The sequence below is a fragment of the Seriola dumerili genome, unplaced genomic scaffold (assembly GCF_002260705.1).
Source record: "Seriola dumerili isolate Sdu_G_001 unplaced genomic scaffold, Sdu_1.0 BDQW01000226.1, whole genome shotgun sequence".
In the NCBI taxonomy this organism is placed as follows: Eukaryota; Metazoa; Chordata; class Actinopteri; order Carangiformes; family Carangidae; genus Seriola; species Seriola dumerili.
Window position 1 is genome coordinate 1404338 of NW_019174481.1, and position 25028 is coordinate 1429365.

The 25028-nt window shown below is 43.7% G+C and overlaps 2 protein-coding genes across 2 annotated transcripts; one reads left to right on the forward strand and one right to left on the reverse strand.

Annotated features, from left to right (window-relative positions):
- Nucleotides 1-784: 784 nt before the first annotated feature.
- On the reverse strand, nucleotides 785-11500 carry LOC111228879 (angiopoietin-related protein 1-like). Its single transcript, XM_022754988.1, has 5 exons — nucleotides 11324-11500; nucleotides 6691-7529; nucleotides 4406-4599; nucleotides 2998-3268; nucleotides 785-2120 (listed from the first exon to the last, which is right to left on the reverse strand). The coding sequence occupies exons 2-5, from the start codon at nucleotides 7490-7492 to the stop codon at nucleotides 1933-1935; spliced, it is 1455 nt and encodes a 484-aa protein (XP_022610709.1). The 5' UTR covers nucleotides 7493-7529; nucleotides 11324-11500; the 3' UTR covers nucleotides 785-1932.
- Nucleotides 11501-13019: 1519 nt separating this feature from the next.
- LOC111228900 (protein zyg-11 homolog) lies at nucleotides 13020-20129 on the forward strand. The gene is made up of 14 exons (XM_022755011.1): nucleotides 13020-13052; nucleotides 13792-13957; nucleotides 14283-15082; nucleotides 15269-15409; nucleotides 16344-16520; nucleotides 16781-16845; nucleotides 17129-17228; nucleotides 17453-17503; nucleotides 17843-18004; nucleotides 18122-18169; nucleotides 18592-18792; nucleotides 18878-18930; nucleotides 19486-19583; nucleotides 19838-20129. Exons 1-14 carry the CDS (start codon nucleotides 13020-13022, stop codon nucleotides 20017-20019), a joined length of 2277 nt encoding a protein of 758 aa, XP_022610732.1. The 3' UTR covers nucleotides 20020-20129.
- Nucleotides 20130-25028: the final 4899 nt, after the last annotated feature.

A 25028-nucleotide genomic window follows, 5' to 3' on the forward strand; every position in this document is an offset into this window, starting at 1 on the left:
AACAACAGTTTATTGGCATGACTCACACCCACAAGATAAGACTGGAATGTGCATGTAATCTCAACAAAAACTAAACACTAACCAGTCATGTACTTCTTGGTTAACGGCATAAATCAGCTCTCTGGAGTTCCAGTGAAAAAGAGCATCCCCCGAAGTGACCCAACACGTTGTCCATTTATTGAGTGTTAGTTGTGTAATGTTTGTTCTGCCAAGTGTTGTGAGTCATAGGTTTCAGCTTTTATTGCTGTTTCATTTCAAAATAATAATGCCATTTTTATTAGATGCTGCTTTTTTTTTTCACATGTCCATAAACATGTTACCATGTCCAGCTGGGTCTCCCTACTTAGTGTTTTTGGTTTTAAGTTTGTTAAAGAGATGGGTGTGAGGGCCATTGTGGTCAATAAGAAAAACAGCAGAATATGAGAGTCTATTTTCAGCTCAGAGACCAAAGGCTGTTTGTCTTTCATGTGTGTTGTGGATGCAATACTCTTGTTCAAAGCAGACCCACCAGTTCAAGCCCCCCAGCTCCCCTCTCCTCTGGGATGGTTTCCCCAAAAGGATACCGCTTTCCTTCCATACCGGTGATTACAGAGTGCAGGAGCCCATGACTTTGTCAATGAAAGATATTTTTACGAAAACATACAGTTCAAGCACTTTTGTGTGGAAAGAATGTAAATTTCACTGTATTTAAAAGGAAGAAGGGGGGAAAATAACTTGGAAATTTGGACCATTTCCATCCCAGTTCATCCCCTCCCTCCCCCACTCCCTCCCCTCTCTCCCTTCTTTTTCTTTCTCCATCCTGTCTGGCTTTCAGCAATGTGCTTCTCGTTGTCTGTCCCAGTGCCTATAACTCTCAAGACGCTTGGTCGACATATTTTTTCATGGTCGAAAACCACTCAAAACAAAACGTAATTCCATCTTTTTTTTCTCTAAACAATGCTTGTTTTTCTCAGAGTCATACTGAAATTTAATCAACAGCCAAATGAGAAGAACATATAACGGCAAGCATACTTTGAGAATGGTTGTCATATGTTCAGTGGTGGAAATTAGTTCTATTTTCTGTAGGATCTTTCACTGTTCCCTCGGGAACTCGGCCCTTTTCACTGTTATGATAAGTTAATTGTACACATAATTTACAGTTTCCGGTCATCTGCACTTGGACAACATAGCTTAACACACAGGTCATATTAACTGCAGGGAGGAAAAAATAAATCCGTACAGTGTCTGTGTAATCAAATGTACATAAAACATGTTTTTAAGCCACTTTTCCTTGCTCCAGCTCCCTGGCCTTTTTAAATCTGGAAGTGAATACAGGGTCTAAATAAATCTATATAGGTATTAACAAAATGTATTTTCCAGCTCCCAGCAAGTATAGCACAAGTTAAATCCTATGTATGAGTGTTTCCCCCAGACGTTTATCTTGGCGAGGTAGGAAGAGATGCATTTAGATCCTGTGACACTAAAGCTTATGAATGAAATCAATACCAATGAAGTTTTGTGAGGATGTGGCGCCTCCTCTACTCGGGATGACCTAGTAACGAGGGAAATACTGTGGTTTCTAAATCAGATCGTCAGCTTGCATTATTTAACTGCAAAATGTTGGGAGTCAATTTTAATTTCCCTTTACCTTGATGTGTATTTGGTGGTTAAAGGAGTTGTATGGCGTACTATAAATAGTCATGTCCCCTAAACCCCTCTATGTGTGCATCTATTATATATAAAGAGAACAATGTTCAAACAGAGTCTATTTCTGTTACAGGAGGCAACTCAAGTCACTACTGATGGGTGGTAATCTCCATTGGTGCGGGTCTTTTTTTTATCTTGGATCAACCAGTTGCTGATGACATATATATAGTCAAGACTTAGAATGAGGTTCAAGTGTGACCTGGCCTCCATAGCTGCCCGGGGACCAGCCTGGCTTACAGTATCTCCTCAGTCTATGGGCCTGATCATCATGCGGACAGATTTCATGGAGTAGAAGCCTCCGCCGTAGTCGGCCCAGAAGATCCCATCTTGGAACTTGCTGCGGTAGACGCCTCCGGTGTACCAGACACCATTAAGATTGGCTTGGCCACAAGCATTGTACCACCAGCCTCCTTTATGGAAATGGGCACAGTTACCTGTTGTTGGGGAGAAGGAATGGGGATGATTAGCTCTATGAAGAGGTGTGTTCTTCACACATTTGATGTTGACATCAGAAAACATCACTTGACAACATATTGACAGAACCTTTCACGGGTAATGGCGAGTCACTGCCTCTGCCACTTCCTGCTTGTCGTTGCGAGCTTGTCACAGCTCACCATAAAATCTGCTTGCAGGTTAAGAACTGATCTTTTTTTGATGTCAGTTTTTCAGCAAGTCAGTGTCGTGTCACCAGGCAAGTTTTGCAATCATTTGCATGTAGTGAAAATTTTTCAGCAAACGACACCTCGCTCTTTTCGCATTGCTGCTCAGGCGTGCGTTGCTTGGAATCCCACAAGGAGCTGGTCGCATATTTACACAATGTTTGCTAACGAACAAGCTACTACACGCTGCATGATACAGCTTTTGAGCTTTTGACATTCTCACAGCATCAACTAAAAAGAGGTGAAGGTGATGTCACATGATTTGCTTGCTTCCGCTATTTATTTTCTATGGGATGCGAGTAAATCCCTCCATAGAGCGTTGTGGGATTTCAGGCGACATGCGATGATCAGCGAGGGACAAATGCGCTACGTTCATTCGGTCTTCAAGTAACGGTCTATCTGTGATCGACCAGTTCGAGAAAACCCATTTGTTTTTTCAATCACAGCATCTTAAGGGTGTCTGATTTTTGACCAGTGAAAAAGATCTTCACTGTATGTCACTGTCGCCATAGTGAACACTTAAAAGCTTAAAATCTCGCAACCACTCAGATACAGGCTTATAATTCCAAGGTCACAATATTAACATTAATATCATGGCATCCTAAAGGGAGACTATGCTACAAGAGCACAAAGGGACACCATGTTCATCTACCTGAGAAGGCATCCTTGTCTCGATCCAGAGTGGTGAACTGTTTGCCATTGTGGCTGCTGAGGGAGTCCCCGGCGTTGCCCTGGTAGGTGCCCAGCCGCAGGCGGAAGCCCTCGCTCTCTGGCTCCAGGTGGAAGCTGCTGTACTGAGCGTAGACCTTTTTGCCCATCCAGTCCTCCAGCTCCACCAGCAGCTTATAGTCTCCCTGCCTCCCTAAATTGTAGATGCCTTCCAGACCAAGCCAGTATTCCCCGTCTATGTTGCCAAAGCCGCTCTGAGTCAAAGGAAGATCAAAAGGAAGGTTAGAGCAAAATTACAGAAAATAATGCGCATTGTTTGTTATGTGGTTTCCCAGGGAGTTTAGAAACATGAGAATTGTTTAGGAGCTTTAGAAGAGGCTGTGGGGTTGTTAACAGGACAAATGAGAACTTTCTTTTTGATGACGCTTCAAACTTCAAAATGAAAAAGGCACTGTGGCAGAAGAATGAGACCCTGTCTTTGAAACTCCTCATAAAGACGTGTTGTAGAGTTCGTGCTGGAAAATAAGCATCCATCTTCAGAATGCCTGTTCATTGCTCAAACCCCACAGATCTCCGGGATCAACTGGAATGGCGAAAACTGGAACGGGTGCTTGTGTTGAATAACCTCAAGCAATCTACGTCTGGCCGCGTGCCGCCAGAACACTTCACTTGGTAAAGGAGGTTGAGGTTTGTGATTGTGGATTAGCCGGGTGAGCCAGCACATGATGAATGATGTAGGGTTTCAGTCCGGGGCCTCCTCTCTGGTGCTGTGCTGTGTGTGTGTGTGTGTGTGTGTGTGTGTGTGTGTGTGTGTGTGTGTGTGTGTGTGTGTGTGTGTGCATGTGGTGGCTTTGTGGGAGAGCTCACAGGCAAATCAATGTTGAGGAGGGCAATTTAGCTTGCAGTTACACATGCACAGGCCTGGCCAGGCTGAATGGAACACTGAATTGCTGAGGCTGCCAGCAGCGATATACTCCATCTCATTCTCACAGAGCTTTGATGAGTGGGCTCTATATAGTGTGGTGCAGTAAGCCAACCAGCTATCCATCCAGGAAGGCAGCATAGTAGTAGTGGTTTTGGAAAGAAACGCCTGCAGATTGAGCTGTGGAACATACCTTCCTAGTGGGCCATCTAATGTTTCATAATGGGAATCTCAAACCAAATGACCTCCGACGGATAGCGCTGCTGACAGGGCGTTATATTTTACAGTAAGTGAAAACACAAGGATACAAGCCTAGGGTATAGTCCCAAAGACCCCAGATGGTTCATTTAGATGGGTCATATAACGGCACCACTGTTGTCTCTGGACGAGCCAAGTATTCAGAGGCGGGCCCGGGAGAGGAGAGAGCGAAAGGAGACGGACAGGGCAGGGGATGTGTCATTGTCATCACCTTGTAGTTATCCCAGTTCCTGAAGAAATTAACTGATCCGTCTCTCCTGCTCTGGATAACAGTCCAGCCCCCATTGTCTATATCCTGTTCACACCAGGCCTGCACTGGCCTCTCTGCTTCGTCTGGTCTGATCAGGTACATGCCGCTGGTGCTGTGGCCGGCTTCCTGTGCGGCGAGACAGTCTCTGAACGGGCCTGGAGGAAAGAACAATAAGAGAAGCAGGCAGCTTGTCATCACTGTCGCATTAAATCAGACACTGCGCTCCATGTTTGGACAATCTAAACGGTAGCTAAGCGAGGCCAGTAAGCAGGACTGGTTTATTTGGTATTACTTTTTTCACTATTATTGTTAGATATATTTAATTGTATATATACTATAATAAAGAAATCACTAAAAGCATCAAAACTGACTTTTTAATTACAGGGAAAACAGGCCGGAGAAAGTAGGCAAAGCAGCCTCAACTAGGGCGCAGTGAGGGTGCAGCTTTTTTTTACTTCTGTTTTGTTTTTACTGAAAACTTTACATGTTGTTTTTTTTGTTTTTTTTTCTCATGGTGAAACAGATGTCAGAAGGTCAGATTCTGATCTTAACTCAAGCTTGACCAAATATGTAGGGATGACATTTTGGCTTTGTAAGGCAATTTTAGCAGTTTTGGCGAGGATTGAAACAACAACACGAGTGCCATGAGTTTGAATGATGAAGAAACACTTAAGTCAGCGTCTGACAGAGGCTTAAATAAGTAGGACAGACCAGTGAAAAAAAGAGCAAAATCACACAAGCAAACAGAGTAATAGAAAACACAAAGATTCACTTATTTACTCTGTCCTCCCCGAACAGCATGGGAGAATGGGGCTAATTAAGTTCATCTTAATAAGAAATGAATTGCCTACATTTGAGGTCAAAAAACCAAAATAGATATCTTGTTAACTCAGTGTTTAAATGGGTGAATGTGAGTCTGGCCTTTTTCAAAGTAATCCTCTTTACAGGAGTTTTAATTACAAGCATATGTAGCGCTGAGTTTATTTAAAGGGCGACTAACCCTCTCCCAGCTAATAATATAATAATGTAAAGGTATAGTCCATTCACCTCATGAAGTATTCCAGAAGTGCATCTACTTTGTGGTTTGCAGGAGCCTATCACAGCAGCCTGGGTTTTGTCTACATCTCACATGCAATGGAACAGTCTTGTACAGGATCGTTTTCATACACAGCTGCAGCGAAATCCTACGCACTTTATTATTCTTGGGTGAGGGCAATCTAAATGCGTCAGGAATTTCTGTTGATGAGCAAAGTCACACTGGTTAGGTCTTTCTTTGCTTTGGTTTAAGTCCCCTGCCTCAATTCAGACATTACAACATTTTTATTTCCACCCTGGTTTGTGTTCTTTCTGTTGAGTGGGGAGCAGAGTTCCAGCTGAATTTGCAAATCTCTAACCTTTGAAAATGAGGCCACCAGCTCACCTGCAGCTGTATTCAAAGTCAGAGATTATTACTTTGTTATGGTTGGCCTGCAAAGTCATGACTGCTCTACATTTCACCCTGACTGTTTTGGATTTCCATGACCGAATCGAGGAATTAATGGATGGATGTTTGGATGGATGGATGGATGTTTGGATATTTGGATGTTTGAATGGATGGATGGATGTTTGGATGGATAGATGGATGGATGGATGGATGGATGAATGGATGTTTGGATGGATGGATGGATGGATGAATGGATGTTTGGATGGATGGATGGATGGATGAATGGATGTTTGGATGGATGGATGGATGGATGAATGGATGTTTGGATGGATGGATGGATGGATGAATGGATGTTTGGATGGATGGATGGATGGATGAATGGATGTTTGGATGGATGGATGGATGGATGAATGGATGTTTGGATGGATGGATGGATGGATGAATGGATGTTTGGATGGATGGATGGATGGATGAATGGATGTTTGGATGGATGGATGGATGGATGAATGGATGTTTGGATGGATGGATGGATGGATGAATGGATGTTTGGATGGATGGATGGATGGATGAATGGATGTTTGGATGGATGGATGGATGGATGAATGGATGTTTGGATGGATGGATGGATGGATGAATGGATGTTTGGATGGATGGATGGATGGATGAATGGATGTTTGGATGGATGGATGGATGGATGAATGGATGTTTGGATGGATGGATGGATGGATGAATGGATGTTTGGATGGATGGATGGATGGATGAATGGATGTTTGGATGGATGGATGTTTGGATGGATGGATCACTCACTAACTCACTCACTCACCTTCAGCGCTGAAGTTTCTCTCGGGGGGTTTCTGGACATCCAGGGTACCACTTGTGGGTGATGGCCCAGAGCGAGAGCCTCTTTCCCGAGCAAACCCTCGGGTGTGGTCCCTCTGGATCTCATTGGTGAAACGTGGCACATTGACAGGAATGTTCTCAGGCACCACCTGCACCAGCGGAGGTCCCATGGGTGGGTGCTCGTGCCTGCGGCTGTACACCTGCATACAACGCTCTTCCAGTGCTCCAATCAGCACTGACTGGTTGTTCACCACTGCAGACAGGGCTGCGTATTTGGCCTCCAGTTCCCTGTACCTGGAGGCCAGACGTAGTGACTCAGTGGTGGCATTAAGGATGCGTGTCTCCAGCTGGGCCAGCTCCAGTGAGTTGTCCCTCTTCCTGATGATCTCATGCAGCAGCTGCATGTAGAGTTGGGTAACCCTGGAGTTCATGTTCCTGCTCTCTTTTCTCAATAGCTTCATCTCATTTACCAAGTTGCCGTCCACATCCACCACCAGCTTCAAAGTCTCCATCTCCCGACGCTGCTTTGACAGAAGGTCGCGCACTGCAGCCACGTCCAGGCGCGTCACTCTGTCCTTATCGGTTGAGTAACCGCGGGCGGCACAGATGGGGCCTGTGATCTTCTGTTCAGGGACCAGGAAGGTGTAAGAGCACTTTTTGTTTTCTCCGCTGGCCTCTGGAGCCCTTCGTATCCGGGAGAGGATGGGGTTTTTGGTGAGGGCTTGGCTGTTGCTCCAGAGGGCCAAACCAAGCAGAATAAATAGGCTCCATGTTCCAGGTCCCATGATTCTTCCTCTCTTTATCCCCAAACAAGCTACAGATCTACAAAGAAGAAAAAAACATGGAAACCATTTTTAAGGTTGGTGTTCTTCAATATTATATTTACTGTAAATAAATCACATAAAAATTTGTCTGTCTGTCAGTACTTTACAACTTCCCTACACTTTCAGCGCCAAGCGTATTGGTTCCTACTGAATATGTGAATCTTAAACACAGCTCATGATAGTCAGTGGGTCAGTGGTTCACCGCTTTCACTCAGGGTGAAATCCAGACTATTAGCCATGAGACTGTGGAGAGGCGTTTGTGGTCTTGTGGGGATGAATGCTAACGACTTCATCATCAGGTTGGAATTTCAATTTGTCCAATACTTAAAGACTTAATGACATTCCTCAGCTTTATCTTGTGTTTAGTGCTTTTCTAGCAAATATTAGGTAGCATTTAGCTTAAAGCTCCACTGTGCCTCTGTACAGCCTCACAGAGGAGTTAGTGGGGTTTGAGACTCTGTTAAAACGGGTTCATTAACTTGCCAAAACAGCTGGGCATTGTAGTTTTCAGCAAGCATTACTCAAACAGGGGTATAGTGCATTTGTTTGGGGACGATTTTCAGCTGTGGATTAATACACATTTTATGTGCTAGACATATTAACAGCTCCAGAATGAAACTGACTCCAAATAAACCATGGCGCCCATGCTCACAAAGATGACGGAGCATGTCACCCAGTGCAGTGCAACACCCATTGGCTCCCTGATATATAGTTCTTGGACAACAGTGGAGCTCTGTGGCACAGAGGATTATGCTATATCATGCTTCGGCTACACTGACGATACTTGTTAGTAGAATCAGTTCATTGTTGGTTTTGGTATTTTCATTTGACTTGTCGACGTAAGAGAAATATAGAATATCACCAGACTTATTCTTTAATTTGGTCCAAGTATTCGCTTCCTTTTTATGCTACCACTCATCTCGTACTTTCTTTTCAATTTCCTACCAGGCACACTACCAGAGGACTACTGAAGACTACACTGCTATGCAGATGTTTTCTTTTCCTCTCTTATCCAATATAACCACCGTGCTTGCACATGTTAAATAGTCCAAGAGCATCTGTTGGCATGATACTGGAGTTTCCAGGCTAGACTCAACACAAGAGTCTAATTCTGAAGTAAGTGAGCATTAATATGTTAAGTGAAAATTAGCAGACTCTGACACAGACACAGCTGGTTTCACACATCAAGTCGTCCTGCTCTTGGCGAGCTGTGCCTTCTGGTTCCCTTGTGGTGGAGTAAAAGCAGTGCCACCCACCCACCACAAATCTGTTATCGTAACTCACATTTTCAATACATTCCCTCATGGGTTGTCTTTCATTAAGGCCCTTACCACATCTGTATCAGGTGACTGGGTGTGGGCAAGTGCTGAGATCTGTTTTTCACATTTCTGTAGATCTCCCGGGTCGGACCTTCCACGAACCTCCCCTATAGCCTTTCAGTGCACCTGCACTGGCTCGTGAATTAGTATGTTAAAAAAAAAAAACCTTTGAGTCTGACGAAATGTTTGACTGAAAATGAACATATTTGGCAGAAAATGTAGTTCATCTGGCCGTGGACGACACTGAACATATCACTTTAACGGGCTGGTGTCCACTGCCAGTCTTTGATGGATTCTTGAGGTGTAGAACCGTCAGTAATGAACAAAATGGTCGAAGTCGGCAGGTGGTTGTGATTGGGTCTCACTAACTCATTTTAACTTCTGCCATTCCTGCCTGACTGGTACAAATAGATAAATTAGAAATTGGTGAGGAATAAAAGAAATTGATGTATGAGGAGCAGCAGGGGGAGCAGGAATCCCTGATTTATGAGTAATGTTTTCTGGAGTCTATTTTTGGAAGGAAAGCCTGTGTTTTGATCTTATTGGTTTTGACAGCACAACGAATGGAGCAGGGGTGGGTGACGTTCAAAAATGCATGCTAAGTGAAAGATCCCTCCTTCCATATTCAATAGCGAGGCTTGGCTCTGGATGTGGGGCGACTGGAGAGCCAACTGCAGGCTGATTTTGGCCGTCGTGCCAAATCCCACCAGAAGGCAGTCTGATGGATATGGCCAAGGAGGTTAAGTCACCTTCATCTAACACCTCTGACAGGCACACAATATGACTTCATATCAGAGTTCATCAAAAATAAATCCGCTGAGGATTTTAACAGATGGCAAGGAAGCAGAATTAAATGAGTCCAAGACAGAGACAGCAGGGGCTTTGAATCATTTCTGTGGTCTCCTCTTGATGTTTAGTTGCACTGAAGAGTCCTGACCACAGTTAATGGGACAGATCCCAGAGCATTACCTAAACTCAAACTGCTGCTGTAGCAGAATTTTACTCTTTTATCATTGTCAGAGGAAAAAAAAAATGCTTGCCTCAAGGGAAACGTATAATACCAAGCTTTTGTGTTTTCATGAGGCACAACGACTTCTTGACAGACAGAAATGACCTGGACCGACACTGATTTTTGATGACTATGTTGTTGCAGCTCTAACATATGGAACAAGCTGCAGTTTGTTTTGCCACAGATTATAATCCGTTTGAGGGCAAAGGAAAAGGCACTTAAAGGAAAACGGGCCATGTGTCAGGGCTCAGAGACACCTTGGCACTGTCAGTCAGTTATTATTAAGCGGAGAGGACTTTTCCCTGTCTTTCCGTAATCACAGGTCATCCCTTTCAATAGCTCGGTCTCAGCAATTGGCCCGTCTGCACGTCTCTAACCACACAATATGAATCTCACAGGCCCCAGCCTGACAGGGGTGACAGTGTTTACACAGAGGCTCCTTGGCCAGGGCTGGGAATCTCATCGGCAGTTATTACCACCAGGTCTCGCTCTGTCGTTCGCACCCTGCTGGTCTTCATCAAGTCGGCCGCAGCAGCCAGTTTTTTGTTGATCTCTTCTCTCCTTCTCCTCTCCTCTCCTCTCCTCTCCTTCTCTTCTCCTCTCCTCTCCTCTCCTCTCCTTCTCTTCTCCTCTCCTCTCTCAGAGCCAGACCTGACCAGATCCAGCCACCTCATCTATATTAATACAGTCCTTGCAACCAGACAGGTCAAACTTTGCGGTGGCTGGTTTTCCCAGCCCGGAGGAACAGGGGGACGTTGCCAATAGGTCCACTGACTCTAAGTGCTGCCACTGAGCTCTCACCGTCTCCTGCTAAGCTCCTCAATTAAAAGATTTTCTTTTACATTCAAGCCATCAAAAAGCCCTAACCCCGGAAAGTCACATTTCTGTCCCCTGATTTCTTTCCAACTTTATTTCAACATACAGAATGAATGTGTTGCAAATCAGAAAGCCCCATTTTCTTTCAGTCTAACTTTGTTGTGGCTTTTCCTCTTGGCCGGCAGATTTTTAGGACTGTGCCAATTAACCCACAAGTTATTCTGATGGTGCCACTGATTAGGTCTGTCTGCTGAGGGGGATGACTTGATGCATGAGCTATATACATAGTGAATTTCACCATGGGATTTATGCCACATGTACATATGGATTTTAAAAACACATTAATGCTCAAATGTTTAACTCAAGTGCTTTACAGTGGTTCCATAGTTCTTTATGAAGTGTCATGGAGGTCTAGAGGATTCAACTTTCATCTAAAACCTCAATCTAACTTCATTGTTTGAAATTACCTCGACTTTTACCAGTAAATACCATTTTCCAGTCCAGTTATGACTGGGAAGATCTGAGGTTTCAACAATTTCCGTATTTTTCCAGAGAGGATCGGAAAAAAAAAACATACAAATGCCAAATTCAGTTTATGAGCAACTTGATCACAAAAAAAAAAAAAAGAAAGAAAAATAAAATTCTTACCTGTGTCAGCGGGTTCACTCAGTGGTCCAGGGTGTGCAGGTAAGACCCAGCTTGGCGTCTCAGTTGTGGTTCCTGTGCAGGTTCATGCTCTCCACTCCCCTCCTCTCACTCTCATGTCTCCCTCTGTCTTTGCTCTCATTGAGAATGAAGGCCTGCACGAGCAGACGCCGTCCACCAGGAGAGAACAGTGGAGGGTGGTCCATACACAGAAAGAGGGAGGCTGATGGTGCGATTTTCCTCTGTGGTCTGAGCAGGGGGAAGGCTTGGCCCTGCCTTCCTCCTCTGATGTCACATAAAGTTTAGGTAGAAAGTCAAAGTCTGCTCCTCATACAAGGTTTCACCACAAATGAATAACAGTGAGGAATCAGATTGGCCGGGATCAGCGAGAGCAGTGAAGACACTCAAAATCAGGCTAGCTTTCATCATTTAATTCTCAGAAGATCTTGTCTACAAGGTTAGTTTGTCTCCCAGACGAGCAATTTGTCTGTAAGGCTCGTGGATGTTGATGTCATACACACACACATACACACACACACGCACACACACACACACACACACACACACACACACACACACACACACACACACACACTCATCTGTCAGCTTCACTCATGTGTCTATATTTCTCACAGTCTACTTACTCCTCCTCACAAAGCTGTTTCCTATCAGCTCTAATCTAATGACTGAACGACTCTGGCAATTCAGTAGCTTTGACATAATAACAGGAGGTCTGTTTTGGATGTGAGAGCTTCTCTTGTGTTTGCTCCGTATATGGATTGTGAGTGCCTCTCACTGCAAACCAAGAGCTATTGGCAGCTGTGTTTATTTTGTTATGAGGACAATATGCAGAGGGCTTTGCAGACAAAAAAAAAAAAAAACACCCCTCAGCTAAATGTTTTGGATTTGAGGAGGAAGCACAGGCTTTGATGCATGGGGATTCTCTGCGTGGGGAGACATACTTCAGCATGTGGGAGGACAGTTTTGCTTATGAGCAATCGAGGCAGGACATTAATAATGTAGGAGAGTATGTGTGTGCACATTAAAAGAGTGTGGGGGCTTGCGTGTGACCCACATATGTGCGAGGACACTCGTTTGTGTGCGTGTGATTGAGAGTGTGCGGCTCTCAGGTGGTCGGTTGTATGTAATAGAGGCCGTCCAGTTTAAATAAATGACATAATTGTTATGGAAAGAGGCTGAAGAAAACATTCAAGGCATGGACATGCAGTTTCTGTATCTGCTCTACATTTAGATAAAAGTACAGCTCTTGTGTAGCCTTGCATTCTGGAGCAATTGGGGGTCATATCCAAGTTACGGGTCCCAACACAATTTTATTTTGTGTCTTTTGAATTTTTAAAACTCGTCCGTACCTAATAGGACACTTCCGTACTTCATTTGTGCCCCTGTGTCCTAATGTCACACCAGAGGGGGAAGACAAAGTCCCCAACCCCCAATATGAGTGTGTATGGAGGAGGTGCCCCATTTTTATCTTTGCCCCTGGCATCCGAGTGAGCTCATAATATTATCTTTAATTCATGAAGTAGGAATTTGTCTCTTACTAAGTGGTCCAAAAACCAGCTCTCTCTGTGAGCCCCTCCTTGTGGCTAAAGGAGTTCACTGCCCCCCTCCATCTTTACAGAAACTGATGGTTGACATAACCTACCTTCACAGTACCTTCATACACGCTCCCGGTGACGTCATGCGGACTGACCAATGGGAAAGCGCTCAGCCTGTGACAGTTGACTCGATGATCAGCAGCAGCGACTAAAATCTAAAACAAGAAAATGTCACAACTTTTCTTGGATTTATCGAGAAGAAATGGATTTAAACTATGAGTCTTGACTTAAACGTTGCCAAACGACGTTGTTCCGTGTTTTTTATTTATTTATTTTTCCCCACTCGACTGTTTACTTATTAAACATGGTGAGTTTGACCCTTCCCTTTCTGTAAATGTAGCCTTTCTTGTTTATTTAGTTTCACCTTTACGCTTAACCCATAAGGACCGGTTGCTTTTGTCCACTTTGCCCTACACAGAGCCCGGGGATTAGGTGATTTAGACGGGCTTTGCTTATGTTCATCTGCTGCGGATAAAATTAGACTCCTGCAGTGTTAGAGATCCTGTGTCACTGTGGATCTGTAGAGCCCCGAGGAGAAAGCCTGAGAGACAACTGTCAGGGTTTATATGCGCTTGACAAATGTGTTCAATGTGAACAAACAATAAAGAAAAACCTCCTACACATATTTAGAGGGTTACTGCATAGATGTCTTACATCCTGTACAGCCCACAATTGGAATAACAGCTGAATAAATCTTAAGATTTTTGTCTCAGTCATTTCACCCAAATTGTTTTTATAATATATTATGTGGGTGAACCAATCCTTCAAGATCACTACACTTGTGCTTCTGCCTACGCTGCCATATGTAATTATCCAGTGGCATGACTCCTCTTATTACCTGGTGATGTGTGGCAGGAAGCCGAGGGCCCCCAGGGCTTGAGCGACCTCTGCTTGGCTCAGGTGTGCCGCAGCCTGGACTCCCTGTGCAGCAGACGAGCAGACGGCTCCATGAGCCTCAGCTGGGCCCCACTGTTCCCACAGGAGATGGCTGACCAGCTGCTGCGAAAGATGGCAACTGCAGGTAGGTCAGAAGGACAGAAAAGGCTCCGGCAACATCAGGATCAACAGCTGTGGGAAACTGCAGCGACTATAGTTATAGAAAAGGGACGTGACAAAAGTGACTTACCTGTGACCCTGTGTTAGTTATTCTTCATTGCACACAGCCTCCTGTATAAAATGTGAGAATATCAATGTCCCTGACTTACCCTGTCATCTGATGATTTGTTAGTTCACAGTGTGCTATGCCAGGGTGAAATGATGGGAAAATTCTACTCCACAAACATAAGTGTGGCTAAACTGATGCTACTTTTTCCTACAACATGGCTCTGTTTGCTTCTCCCTACAAGGGATACTGAATGACACAACTGTTGGGATTTTCCGAAACTGCAAAGAGCTCCGCCTGCGCCGAGCCTCCATCCGCTGCTGCCCAGTATCTGCAGACGCTTTCTGTCTGGCCCTCTGCCCTCACCGTCTCCAGGAGCTAGATGCCTCCTGGGTCCCTGGGGGCCTCACTGGGGCTGACATTGTCGCAGGCATGGCATCCAACCTGGAGTGCAGGTCCAGCCTGCAGAGGTTGTCCCTCAATGGGCTCCGTCTGGACTGGGAGTCTCTGGAGGAGGATGGAGGGGTCCGAGTTGGCTTCAGCTCGCTGCGGGGACTGAGGACGCTAAACTTGGCCAACACAGACCTGAGTGACGCTGCCCTGGAGGATATCTGCACTCTCCCTCAGCTGGAGACTCTGGATATCTCCTGCAGTGCCGTCTCAAACCTCACAGCGCTCCTTGAGTGCAAGAACACCCTGAGGTCCTTAATCGCCCACCGGCTGCGGCAGCTGGATATGTCACCTGCCAGGCTGCTCTTTGTCCTCAGCCAGCTTCACGCTCTCAAGCATCTGGACTTTTCCAATGACCACTTTGCTGTGGATGACAACGACGGGAGGGATGGGGATGAGACAGTGCGGCAGCTTCTGGAGGGGAGTCCCCAGGTTCTCCCTTCCCTTGTTTCTCTAGATATCTCCGGGCGGAAGAGGGTCACTGAAGCCGCAGTCCGAGTGTTTGTGGAAGCCAGGAGCGGGCTAGTCTTCCTGGGCCTGCTAGCCACCGGGGTCAGCTCCTGTGGTGTCCTTTCTTCACAGGAAAACCTAAAAGTAAGGATGTAGTGCGAGCATCGGGCACAGAGTTGATGTCATGACATCGTGGGTAGACACATGAGCTTGACTCGTGCATAAGTTTCTCATTTGAATTTGACTCGAGGCTCCTTATTGTGTATTAACAGAATATGCCCGCTGCATTTCCTGTCTCTGTGACGCTGCTGATCTGCTGTGTATGTTCAGGTAACCGGAGAGGCTAATGAGAACCAGGTGTGTGAGGCCCTGAGACGCTACAGAGACAGGGAGTGTTTCACACGAGAGGCCCTCGTCCATCTCTACAATCTAACCACAGACATTGACAAACCACGACCAGATATGTTACAGGTATTGTGGTCTGGTTCCGTCATTGACTGCGTTCTTGTCACACGGAATATCTCGACTAGCGCTGGAACGACAAGGTCATTAATCACTTAGGTAACGGACAGAAAATGAATCTACAAGTATATTGATAATCGAAGTTTTCAAGAAGAAACGCCACGCCACCATATTCACAGATCTCAACCATTCATACAGATAGGACTGATGCCAAAACTAGAACACAAAGACCCAGGCTGTAGGAAACTAGAATTGTACTTACCTGCACTGTATAGTAAATTAAGTAAGATTTTATATTATGTTTTCCAGTAGTGTTACAGAATATCTGAAACACTTATTTTCTGCAGGATGAGATGTTGGAGTTTTAACTAGTTAGTTAGTTAGTTAAGCCATTTTTTAATCAAGTTAACTTTTTCAAGGGAGACCAGTACATAAGAATAAACATATATAATAAAAGCATAGGCAAACACACAGAAATTCACATTAATTTATAATTCTTGTGGCATTCAGAAAGCTTGAGTATAATTAAAATCTTCTAAAGAGAGATTTTGTTTTATTTTTATTATATTAATTTCAGTGTCTTTTGTGTCCAGCTCTGTTTGTGAGGAGTTTATTTTAAAATAGTTTGTCCAAGCTCAGTGAGAACATGCAGAGCAGCTAAAGTAAAATTGTCCTGTGATCTGACATTATAATTACTGTACTTAGATGTGATGAGAGGGGAGGTAATGAGGCAGTTTCTAGTGGAGCTGCACAGATAGAGAGCACAGTGCAGCTCCACAGCTGGCTCTGTGAGAGGCTGTAGGAGGTAGGAAGGTTACGCACTAATACAAAGCTGGGGATTGTTCTCGACAGTTTCCAGCCCACTGACAAGAGTCACAAACACGAAGAGTTTCTGATCCTAAAAACACATGTGATTATGACACGGACCTCCTGTTTCCTGTAGCTGGTGCTGAGTGGGATGCAGAGCCACCCCACCTCCCTGCACGTCCACCTGGTGGCCACTGCGTGCGCATTCAACCTGACCACTCAGGACCTGGCAGAGTCCATGCCCGTCAGCCTGATCACCTCCGCTGTCACCCAGCTGCTGTACGCCATGAAGACCTTCCCCGGCCACCAGCAGGTTAGATGTTATGTTTCAGATTACCCAGCACATAATGATATCATGTAGTTACACAACAGCAAGATGTAACTGCGACAAAGATGTCACCGCCAGCTGGACTGTCATGCATCGCATCTTGATCTAAATGTTTCTGCTTTAAATGTTGTTTTTGGTTACAGCTCCCATCCTGCCACCTTCAGACAGTATCTGTAGTTGCTCATACTCATATTTTTTTTATACCCATATGTTTTTTCAATTCATAAAATATTTCATCCCTCCAGGTTCAGAAAAACTGTCTGCTGGCACTTTGCAGTGACTACATCCTTCAGGATGTCCCATTTGACAAGTTAGTTTACTTTTCATTCACTTATAATATGAGTTATGGGCCGACGGTCATGCAGCAGCCAAGATAATCACTGCACTAACATCGTGGCGCTATAATGTTTTTCCAATAGAGTGTGATCCAGCTAGAATATATTTAGTCCTTAAGTCTAACTGCCAAAAGAAATAGTCCTTCCAGATGTAAAAGTGCAGACGTGAACTCAGATTTTCTTGAAGCTTGTCTGTACATTATTGGTATATTTTTCTAATGCTGTGTTCCCTCTGCCCATGCTGTGATCATGCTTCAGGTATTTAGCTGCCACGCTGGTGATTAACTGGCTGAGCAGCCACGAGGATCTGACCCTTCAGAGGATGGCTGTGGCTGTCATCTCCATTCTGGTGGCCAAGGTCAAGACACTGCTCACTTACTGTGCATTAGTCTGCTGCAGGAAAATATTATGGCACCTGTTGGTCAGCGCCTGTGGCTCTGTGACACTGCTTTCAACAGCCAGCTTTACACTTTCATTTAGTCCTGTTAAATGGGGCCATATTCCCCGTGGGATGAAACATGCTGTTCAAGTCTGACATTTAGAAAACTCAAAGAATAACTCATGTTTTTGTTTTATTTGCAGTTGTCCACAGAGCAGACGGCACAGCTCAGCAAGGACGTCTTTATTATGAAGGTAAATTCACAATTTCAGAGTGAGAGTGAGTGTCTCTCCTTTCTGTTTCTCTCACCTACCGTATATACTCATCTCCTCACCGTCACCCACGAAACATCCTTCTCTATTTACTGTTACTCCATTATCCAATCACGTTTCTCTCATTATGTATGTAATCAAGCAATTATTGTATTTCCGATGCCACATATTAATATGTTAATCATTTCATCCCACAAATGTTGCATGTCTCCCTACCAGAGGATGCTTCTCGTATTTCTACAAATCTATTTAACAAAAATGGATGTTACTTCCCTTTTTTCTTCTGTCCCGTGTTCTCCTCTCCTCGGCTCTGTCTAACAGCAGCTGCTGGCTATCGTGCAGCAGAAGGCGATGGTGGGAGTGGTGGACTCCACTCTGAAGTTCGCCCTGAGTGCTCTGTGGAACCTGACGGATGAGATGCCCGCTGCGGCCCGCAACTTCATCGAGTGCCAGGGCCTGGAGCTGTACGAGGAGGTTCTGGAGGTAGAGGAGCCCAAAAATAAAACATAATGTACAGATGATGAAAATGCACCTACATGGAGATTCTCAGAAACACAAACATTTTCCCTCTCATGCTTTCCCCTTTTTTCTGCGTTGCAGTCGTACTACACTGAACCTTCTATTCAACAGAAAGTTCTTGGCCTCCTGGTGGGTTCTGTGTGTGTGTGTTAATAGTTGTGAACATATTTTGACCATATGCCATATGTGCCACAGGCCAGCACGGCATGTTCTTGTTTTTATAGCTTATTTGCACTAATAGATGCCATAGCTGCATGAGAATGTATCTTCCATAATAACGTTATTCTCATTTTCTTTTTGCAGCCGTTCCTAGATTTAGGGCTTAAACCTGTTACAACAGGCAGCATCTGAATATGGGAGTCATGTCAAATCATTTTCATAATACCCCCAAATACTTTAAGTTAATTTGTCGCTAGGAACAAAATGAAGTTATTCTGTAGAATCTAATATAAAACATTTCCTGTGTCCCTTCTGCCCCTAACACCTTTCAAGTTACATCCTACATTATTGTTGCTGTCATCACTGCTATCATTTGTCTCCCTGTGTTACAGAACAATATAGCAGAGGTGGAGGAGCTGCAAGCAGACCTGTTGGAGGAGGACCTGCTGGAACACGTCCTCAGCCTCCTGCAGGATTCCCAGGTGGAGGTCGGGGTCCGTTACTTCGCCGGGGGGATTCTGGCGCATCTCACCTCCAGACCGGAGGCCTGGACCCTGGAGGAGGAGCTCCGCACTACCATACTGAAGCAGATGGTGTGTGTTTTGGACGCTGGTTTTCATTTAACGCACAATAAAATTCACCTTTGGCTCTTTTCAATGCGCCTCTCTTTCTTTGCAGCATACTTCCATAATGACATGGACCCAACTGGAGAGAGAAATGGTCTCTTACAGGTGAGAGAAAAGCAAACTGGACAGAGGAGAAAGAAAGCTTTTCAGAAGCCGTCGTTTTAAATGCATTTACTCATTCTGTCTGTTCAGTTCAACATCAAATGGAAGCTACATGTTGCATAACACTTTATTTAAATAGTTTCCCATCAATTACACATCCTACTTTCTTTCTAACACTTTTACATAACATTTTGCCCTGCTGTTGCTGATTTTATGTATTTAATGTATGCTTGGCATGAAACACTGAGCACATTATCATAATTGCAACTTGTTGTATAGATTATTTTAATTGGATATCTGCTATAGGGATTTGTCACAAAGGATACTGTCATAAGTGCTAAAGAAAGCTCAGACAGTCACAAGAAAACATTTTCAAACCTGCTGAAAATGATTTTCTGCCAGTGACACTTCACTTTTCATTCCCGGGGTTGCACTGATGCCGAGGAAAATCGACCGCCTGGAATCTCAAGCACAAAACAAATAAATGAAAAATGTTAAGAATTACTTAAAACTCTGCCCGTTTTTTAATCGTAGTATACTGTGATGCCAACATTTCAGGTCGTTCCGTCCATTTTGCCCTCTGCTTCAGACTCGTCAGCCCTCAGGAGTGCAGCTGTGGGCAGTCTGGGCCATACATCTGGTCTGCAGTCAAAACAGTAAGACACACAAATGCTACTGTAGAGATCAAAGGGGAGGTTTGACTATGGGGAGCATATAGGGGGATCTAGTGGTTATTGTATGTGTATGTATATGTATTCTTTCCTTAATTACTTTGCGTTTCCCACAAAATCACCACCTTATGTAATAATAATTGATTAAAATAGACCCGCCTGGTTTATTAATAGTTAGGTGGTGTTGGGGTTGAGGGTCTATTCCTCGCTCATCTTCCTCTTCCTCCTTCATCTTCTAGCGTCACATTACAGCGGCATGCTGGAGAGGGAAGGCATGACTGAACTTCTGATGGCTTTGGCTGCACATCCCGACACACACAGCGACATTAAAGGACTATCAGAGACCATCTTGGGAATGGTAGAGCAACACCAGAGTCACTCGGGGGCCTACAGCAACCAGACGGGGCCTCGAAACTCTTGACAAAAATGTAAAAGAACTTATTTGAAGTGATGTCTTTGAGCTGAGCCCGAAATGTGTTCGATGTAAGGTTGCAGATACAGTATTGATGCACAGGCAGTTCATGTCAGTCCTCTTGGAATTAATATTCAATAGAATAAGCTATGGAATGTCATATATAGAAATATATTTGATATAGAGTTTAATCACTGGTTGTGAAAACTTATTTATTTGTTTTTTGTTTTCTTATTATCTACTTTAATGATAGTGGCAGATAAAATCCTTTGAAAACTAAAAGAAATGTTTACAGAGAATAGTTAATATCCTTTAAAAAAAAAATTGCACTATTTTGAGGTAAAACTGCAGCTAGATTTGAAAAAGTCTGATTTTAATGAAGTGCTCCAAATAAACTGAAATTGGAGACCAAAGCTTGTGCTGTAAATCATGCATAGATCCAAAACCCGTCACTAGAGGGTGCTTTAGGACTGTAGCTTCAGGGCTGCTTTGCTCTTTAGACCTGTCTGTGTAAAACACCCAGGCATTAGATGTATAGATTCAGTATCATACATGATACAAGTGACAAGATACTAAAGCAGCCTGAATCCACTGAGTTTTTCTGTGTGTACTGGGGGCCTCATTATAAACCAGTCATGCTTGGAAACAAGTTATTTATCCTCTCCTCTCCCTCTCTCTTTCTCTCTCTCTCTCCCCTGGTGAGATGATGCTGAATTCATTATATTTTATGTAACACAGCTGGAAGACAGAACTGCTTGTAGGCATCTACAGAGTCTATTCTAAGTTGGCCTATTAATAATTCCTTTTGAAAAGTGGATTAACAAGCTCACATGAATATTTGAGTTGCATCACCATGTTCAACTTTTTAGTGTCAAATCCCCTCAAGGAATTCAAAGGAATCTACTAAATAGAAAATGGCTTTGCATGCCTGTGATTCAGACAGGTCAGTCCTTGCCTTATCAGCGGTAAGCTGTAACCTCTGAACATTAAACTCACAGTGGCAGGCCTGTGGGATCAAAGGTCAAGTGCCCTATAGTGAACATGGCGTAATGTTGCCGTGAGAAGTTCAAGTCCTGAGAATTGTAGGGAAACTTCCCTGCTTTCCAGGGGCCGTAGGTTTTATCTGCATTATGCATGGTGACAGTTGTTTACGTGGAAAATGTTGCAAGTGAGGAGGTAGAGGTAACGGAGGAGCCAAAAGGGTAATTGTGGTGTCAATTGCGTTAATCAGGTCTTCAGTTTCTATCTGTGGCTCAAAGAGTGCATTAATATTCAAGTGACACATGAGACAGAGACAAACAGAAAGACTGTATCAAATAGACAGAGGATGAAAAACAAAGGAGGAAATAATTATAGTAGAGTCGTTAGATATTTTAAGAAATGTGCTTATTTGGTTGGAACAGAAGACTGACACCACTCAGGCCTGTACCCGAAACATGAAGCTACTGTCAGAAGCTGGTTAGCTTAGCTTTGCATGAAAACAGGGGTAAAATGGTTAGCCTGGCTCTATTGAGAGGTAACAAAATCCACCTACTGACACCACTAAAGCTAAATGAGTAACATTCAATCTGTACAACTGTAGAGTCAAAAACCACAATTTCAGAAGCTATGTGCTGGACTATGTCAGCGCTAGTTGCAATGACTGCCTGGAGTGTCTACTGGTCGCTATAGCAACTACTCTCAGAAATAGTCTGGTATCTTGGCGTTTTTACACTTTGGTTGTTGTAAAGATTAAACAAACAATATATAACAATGTCCGTTTAGATTTAGCTAAAGCTTTCAGCGCGTTAGCTTAGTTTCGAATAAAGTCTTGAAACTAGAAACAGCTAGCTTGTCAAGATAACAAAATTTGTATACCCGCTAGGCTCATTAATACCAAAAGCTCATAACACTAACAAGTTATATTTAGTTTGTTTAATATGTACGAAAGCCAAAGTTTAAAAAAAAAAAAACAAACAACCGGTTGTGGTTTTATGTGAGGCTCCTGGAAGTCATTGCTCTTGGCCAAGAAATAGCCCGTCACATACAGGGCTAATAGTCGTTTTTACGCCTTGGCTTTTGAATGCATTAAATCAACATATAATGTGTTAATGAGTGAGCTCTAGATGTGCTGGACAGAGCAAGGTTAGGTATTTCCAGTTTTTATATAAAGCTAACTGGCTGCTAGCTGAAGCGGCATGTTTTCCGTACAGACGTGGGAGAGGAATCAATCTAACTTTCAGCAAGAAAACAAATAGTATATAATTTCACAAAACGTAAAACGCGTAAGTCAAGGGAAGAACAGAAAGATTGGGACTGGAAAAAAAAGACAGAAATAGAAATGCCTAAAGTGAAACTGACAGGTGCAAAAAAATTTGACTTATGGCCAAAAATATCTTTAGACGAGATAAATAAAGCAAGGGAGGGATAAAGGGAGAAATGCTGAAGATGAGAGGAATAGAGTGAGTGAAAGGATATTAAAAACCCTTTCATGCTACACAATTGTTTGTGCAAAAATACCACAGACCAATTTGCAGGTTCCCTGTCTTAGTTTGAAATTTCATTGTGCTGCTTTTGAGTTGGAGCTTAGTGTGAGTAAGCATGTCGTTATCTCACTTGTGCAGGCAGCTCTAATGGATTAACACCACTGTGAACCAGTCTGCGCACCCAGAATACACTAATGTAAAATGCAACACATCTCCAGCTGTGAGGATGCATGTGTGTGTGTGTGTGTGTGTGTGTGTGTGTGTGCCTGTTTGCTTGTGTGAGGCAGTTTCTACAGTGCATATGTGTATTTGCGCAGATAAGTCTGCAAACTAACAGGGCCTCAGTGTAGACTGTGAGGTCGATGGGTTTTTGACTTGGATGCTAATTAGACACCCGCTAACCTTCTAAATACCCAGAGACCAAAAGAGGGAAAAAGTACATTCAAAGAGCAGGAAGAGAGGTCGAACAACAAGACAAAGCAAAAAAAAAAACAAAAAAAAAAAACACTTCTCCAGGCAGAACTGTGACGCACAAAAGGACACACCATCTCCTCTCAAATGACCTTTTATTGCTGGGGAAGGATACAGAGTTGGCAGGCCCCTGAGCCTATGTGCAGATATGTAACAGCAGTAGGACCATCCTACTGTCTGCCAAGTGGAGGCAGGGGCTCACTCTTCACCGTCAATCAATAGCCACTTTCCCAGAGGAAGGCTAAGTAGAGCTTGTCAATATCAAGTCCACCAGAAAACGTACAATATGCAACATAGGATCGAACACAATCATTTAATTCATTTGAAATAAATCCCCGCTGACAAATAATTTCTGCTGATAATACAGTGTGATAATGATGGAGAAAATGGGGGAAATGAAACTGGTGAAAACTCGGAGAGAAGTCATTTTTGGCCTGTAATGAAAACCAGGCATCATGCTCGTTCCTGTCCCTCGTTTCCGTGCTTTCACTGTGGTCAAAATATGAAGTGACAAACCATTAAAGCAAATGAGAGTACAAAACAGGAGCACTCATTGTACACACTGGCTGTAAGTTTACAATTGTAAGCATTAGAAATATATTTAACTTAATATAAGTTGCAGCAGTTGCTTTACGTTCTAGCTCCAGAGCATGACATGTTCCAGCTTGGCGCAGCAGTTTGGGTGGTTTGGATGTCGCTGTCAGTAATTTAGTGCCGTTATCCGTATGTGGCAGTGATTAATGATGAAATTTTCATGAAATTACTGAAACAGACACCCAGTTTCCACACACCAGTCACTGGAAAAATATCCCTCATTTCTAACTTTGGTGTCAAGTCATTCCACTGCTCCATGACTAAAGGATTTTCTTCCCATTTTGTTTGTGTGTGTGTGTGTGTGTGTGTGTGTGTGTGTGTGTGTGTGTGTGTGTGTGTGTGTGAGAGAGAGAGAGAGAGAGAGAGAGAGAGAGAGAGAGAGAGAGAGAGCTTGTTTGTAAGTAGATGTGTCAGAGGGCTATTACGGTCGGTTAGAGCCGCTCTTACTTAATGTCACATCTCCCATCTGCAGGCGTTTTATAGTGGCCAGTTTGCCTTCAGCTCAGTGGATGCACACAATGGTGCAAAAATATGAGTTAAACAACCACGGGCAGGAAACAGGGCTGCAGGAGCTTCTGTATCCCAGAGCCATGTGAATTTCCTCGTCTATTCACTCAACTGGCTCGCAGTCACAGCTGTGCTATTGATGTGACTATAGCCAGCTGAGTGCATCTCTGTCCTGAAGCACATCCTGACCACTGCATCAGCCCGGCTGGTGAATGATGGGATAGAGAGAAGTAAACAGTATCTCCATTAGTACCGCTATATGTTATCTTAAAGCAAGAGTTCAACATCCCGGGTAATGCGGCTATTCACCTTTTTTGCTGAGAGCTTGATGTGACCTCCAGCCAGCAGCAGGTTAGCTGAGCTTAGCATAAAGCTCTGTCGAAAGGATAAAAAAAATCTGCCAAACAGCACCTCTCAACCTTGCTAAACAAAATCCTACATCGTGTCAGAAACCACTCCTTCATTCACTCACGCACTAAATAAAAAAACACTCAGCAGTTTACTCTGTAGCTCCAGGCCATGGAATAATCCAACACATACAGTAACTCCTAGGATAACCACAGTTTTAGACTTTGTTTTAGTATAGATTAAACAAATTTGATAAGAATATATGTGTTAATTACTGAGCGTCAGGTGGATTTTTTTCTACCTTTGGACAGAGCCAGGTTAGCTGTTTCCCCCCGTCTGCAGTCGTTATGCTAATCTGGGCTAATCAGCTGCTAGCTGTGGCGTCTTCTTTACTGTACACACATCAGAATGTCATCACTCTCCACATCTTTGTCTCGGCATGAAACCTAAAAATCCGTGTATTTCCCAAAATGTCGAACTCTTTTAAATTTCATATTTTGTTCTTTTGATGCTGTTCTGGTAATTGTCTGTAATGTAGCGTTTTGTGAGCATAGAGCACTTCTTCTAAGCTTTTACACAGTGCAGTGTACTGAGAGGTGATTTGAGTTGGAGTCGGCTATGGATGCAGAACTG

What these genes read in the sequence shown, in the direction of transcription:
- LOC111228879 (XM_022754988.1), bottom strand. Translation starts at nt 7,492, where the DNA reads ATGGGACCTGGAACATGGAGCCTATTTATTCTGCTTGGTTTGGCCCTC. An exon ending in GAGAAACTTCAGCGCTGAAG is followed by an intron (nt 4,600 to 6,690) that starts GTGAGTGAGTGA and finishes TCTTTCCTCCAG; the next exon opens with GCCCGTTCAGAGACTGTCTC. An exon ending in GGAACTGGGATAACTACAAG is followed by an intron (nt 3,269 to 4,405) that starts GTGATGACAATG and finishes CCTTTGACTCAG; the next exon opens with AGCGGCTTTGGCAACATAGA.
- LOC111228900 (XM_022755011.1), top strand. Translation starts at nt 13,020, where the DNA reads ATGCGGACTGACCAATGGGAAAGCGCTCAGCCT. An exon ending in AGAGAAATGGTCTCTTACAG is followed by an intron (nt 18,931 to 19,485) that starts GTGAGAGAAAAG and finishes CCAACATTTCAG; the next exon opens with GTCGTTCCGTCCATTTTGCC. An exon ending in TCTGGTCTGCAGTCAAAACA is followed by an intron (nt 19,584 to 19,837) that starts GTAAGACACACA and finishes TTCATCTTCTAG; the next exon opens with CGTCACATTACAGCGGCATG.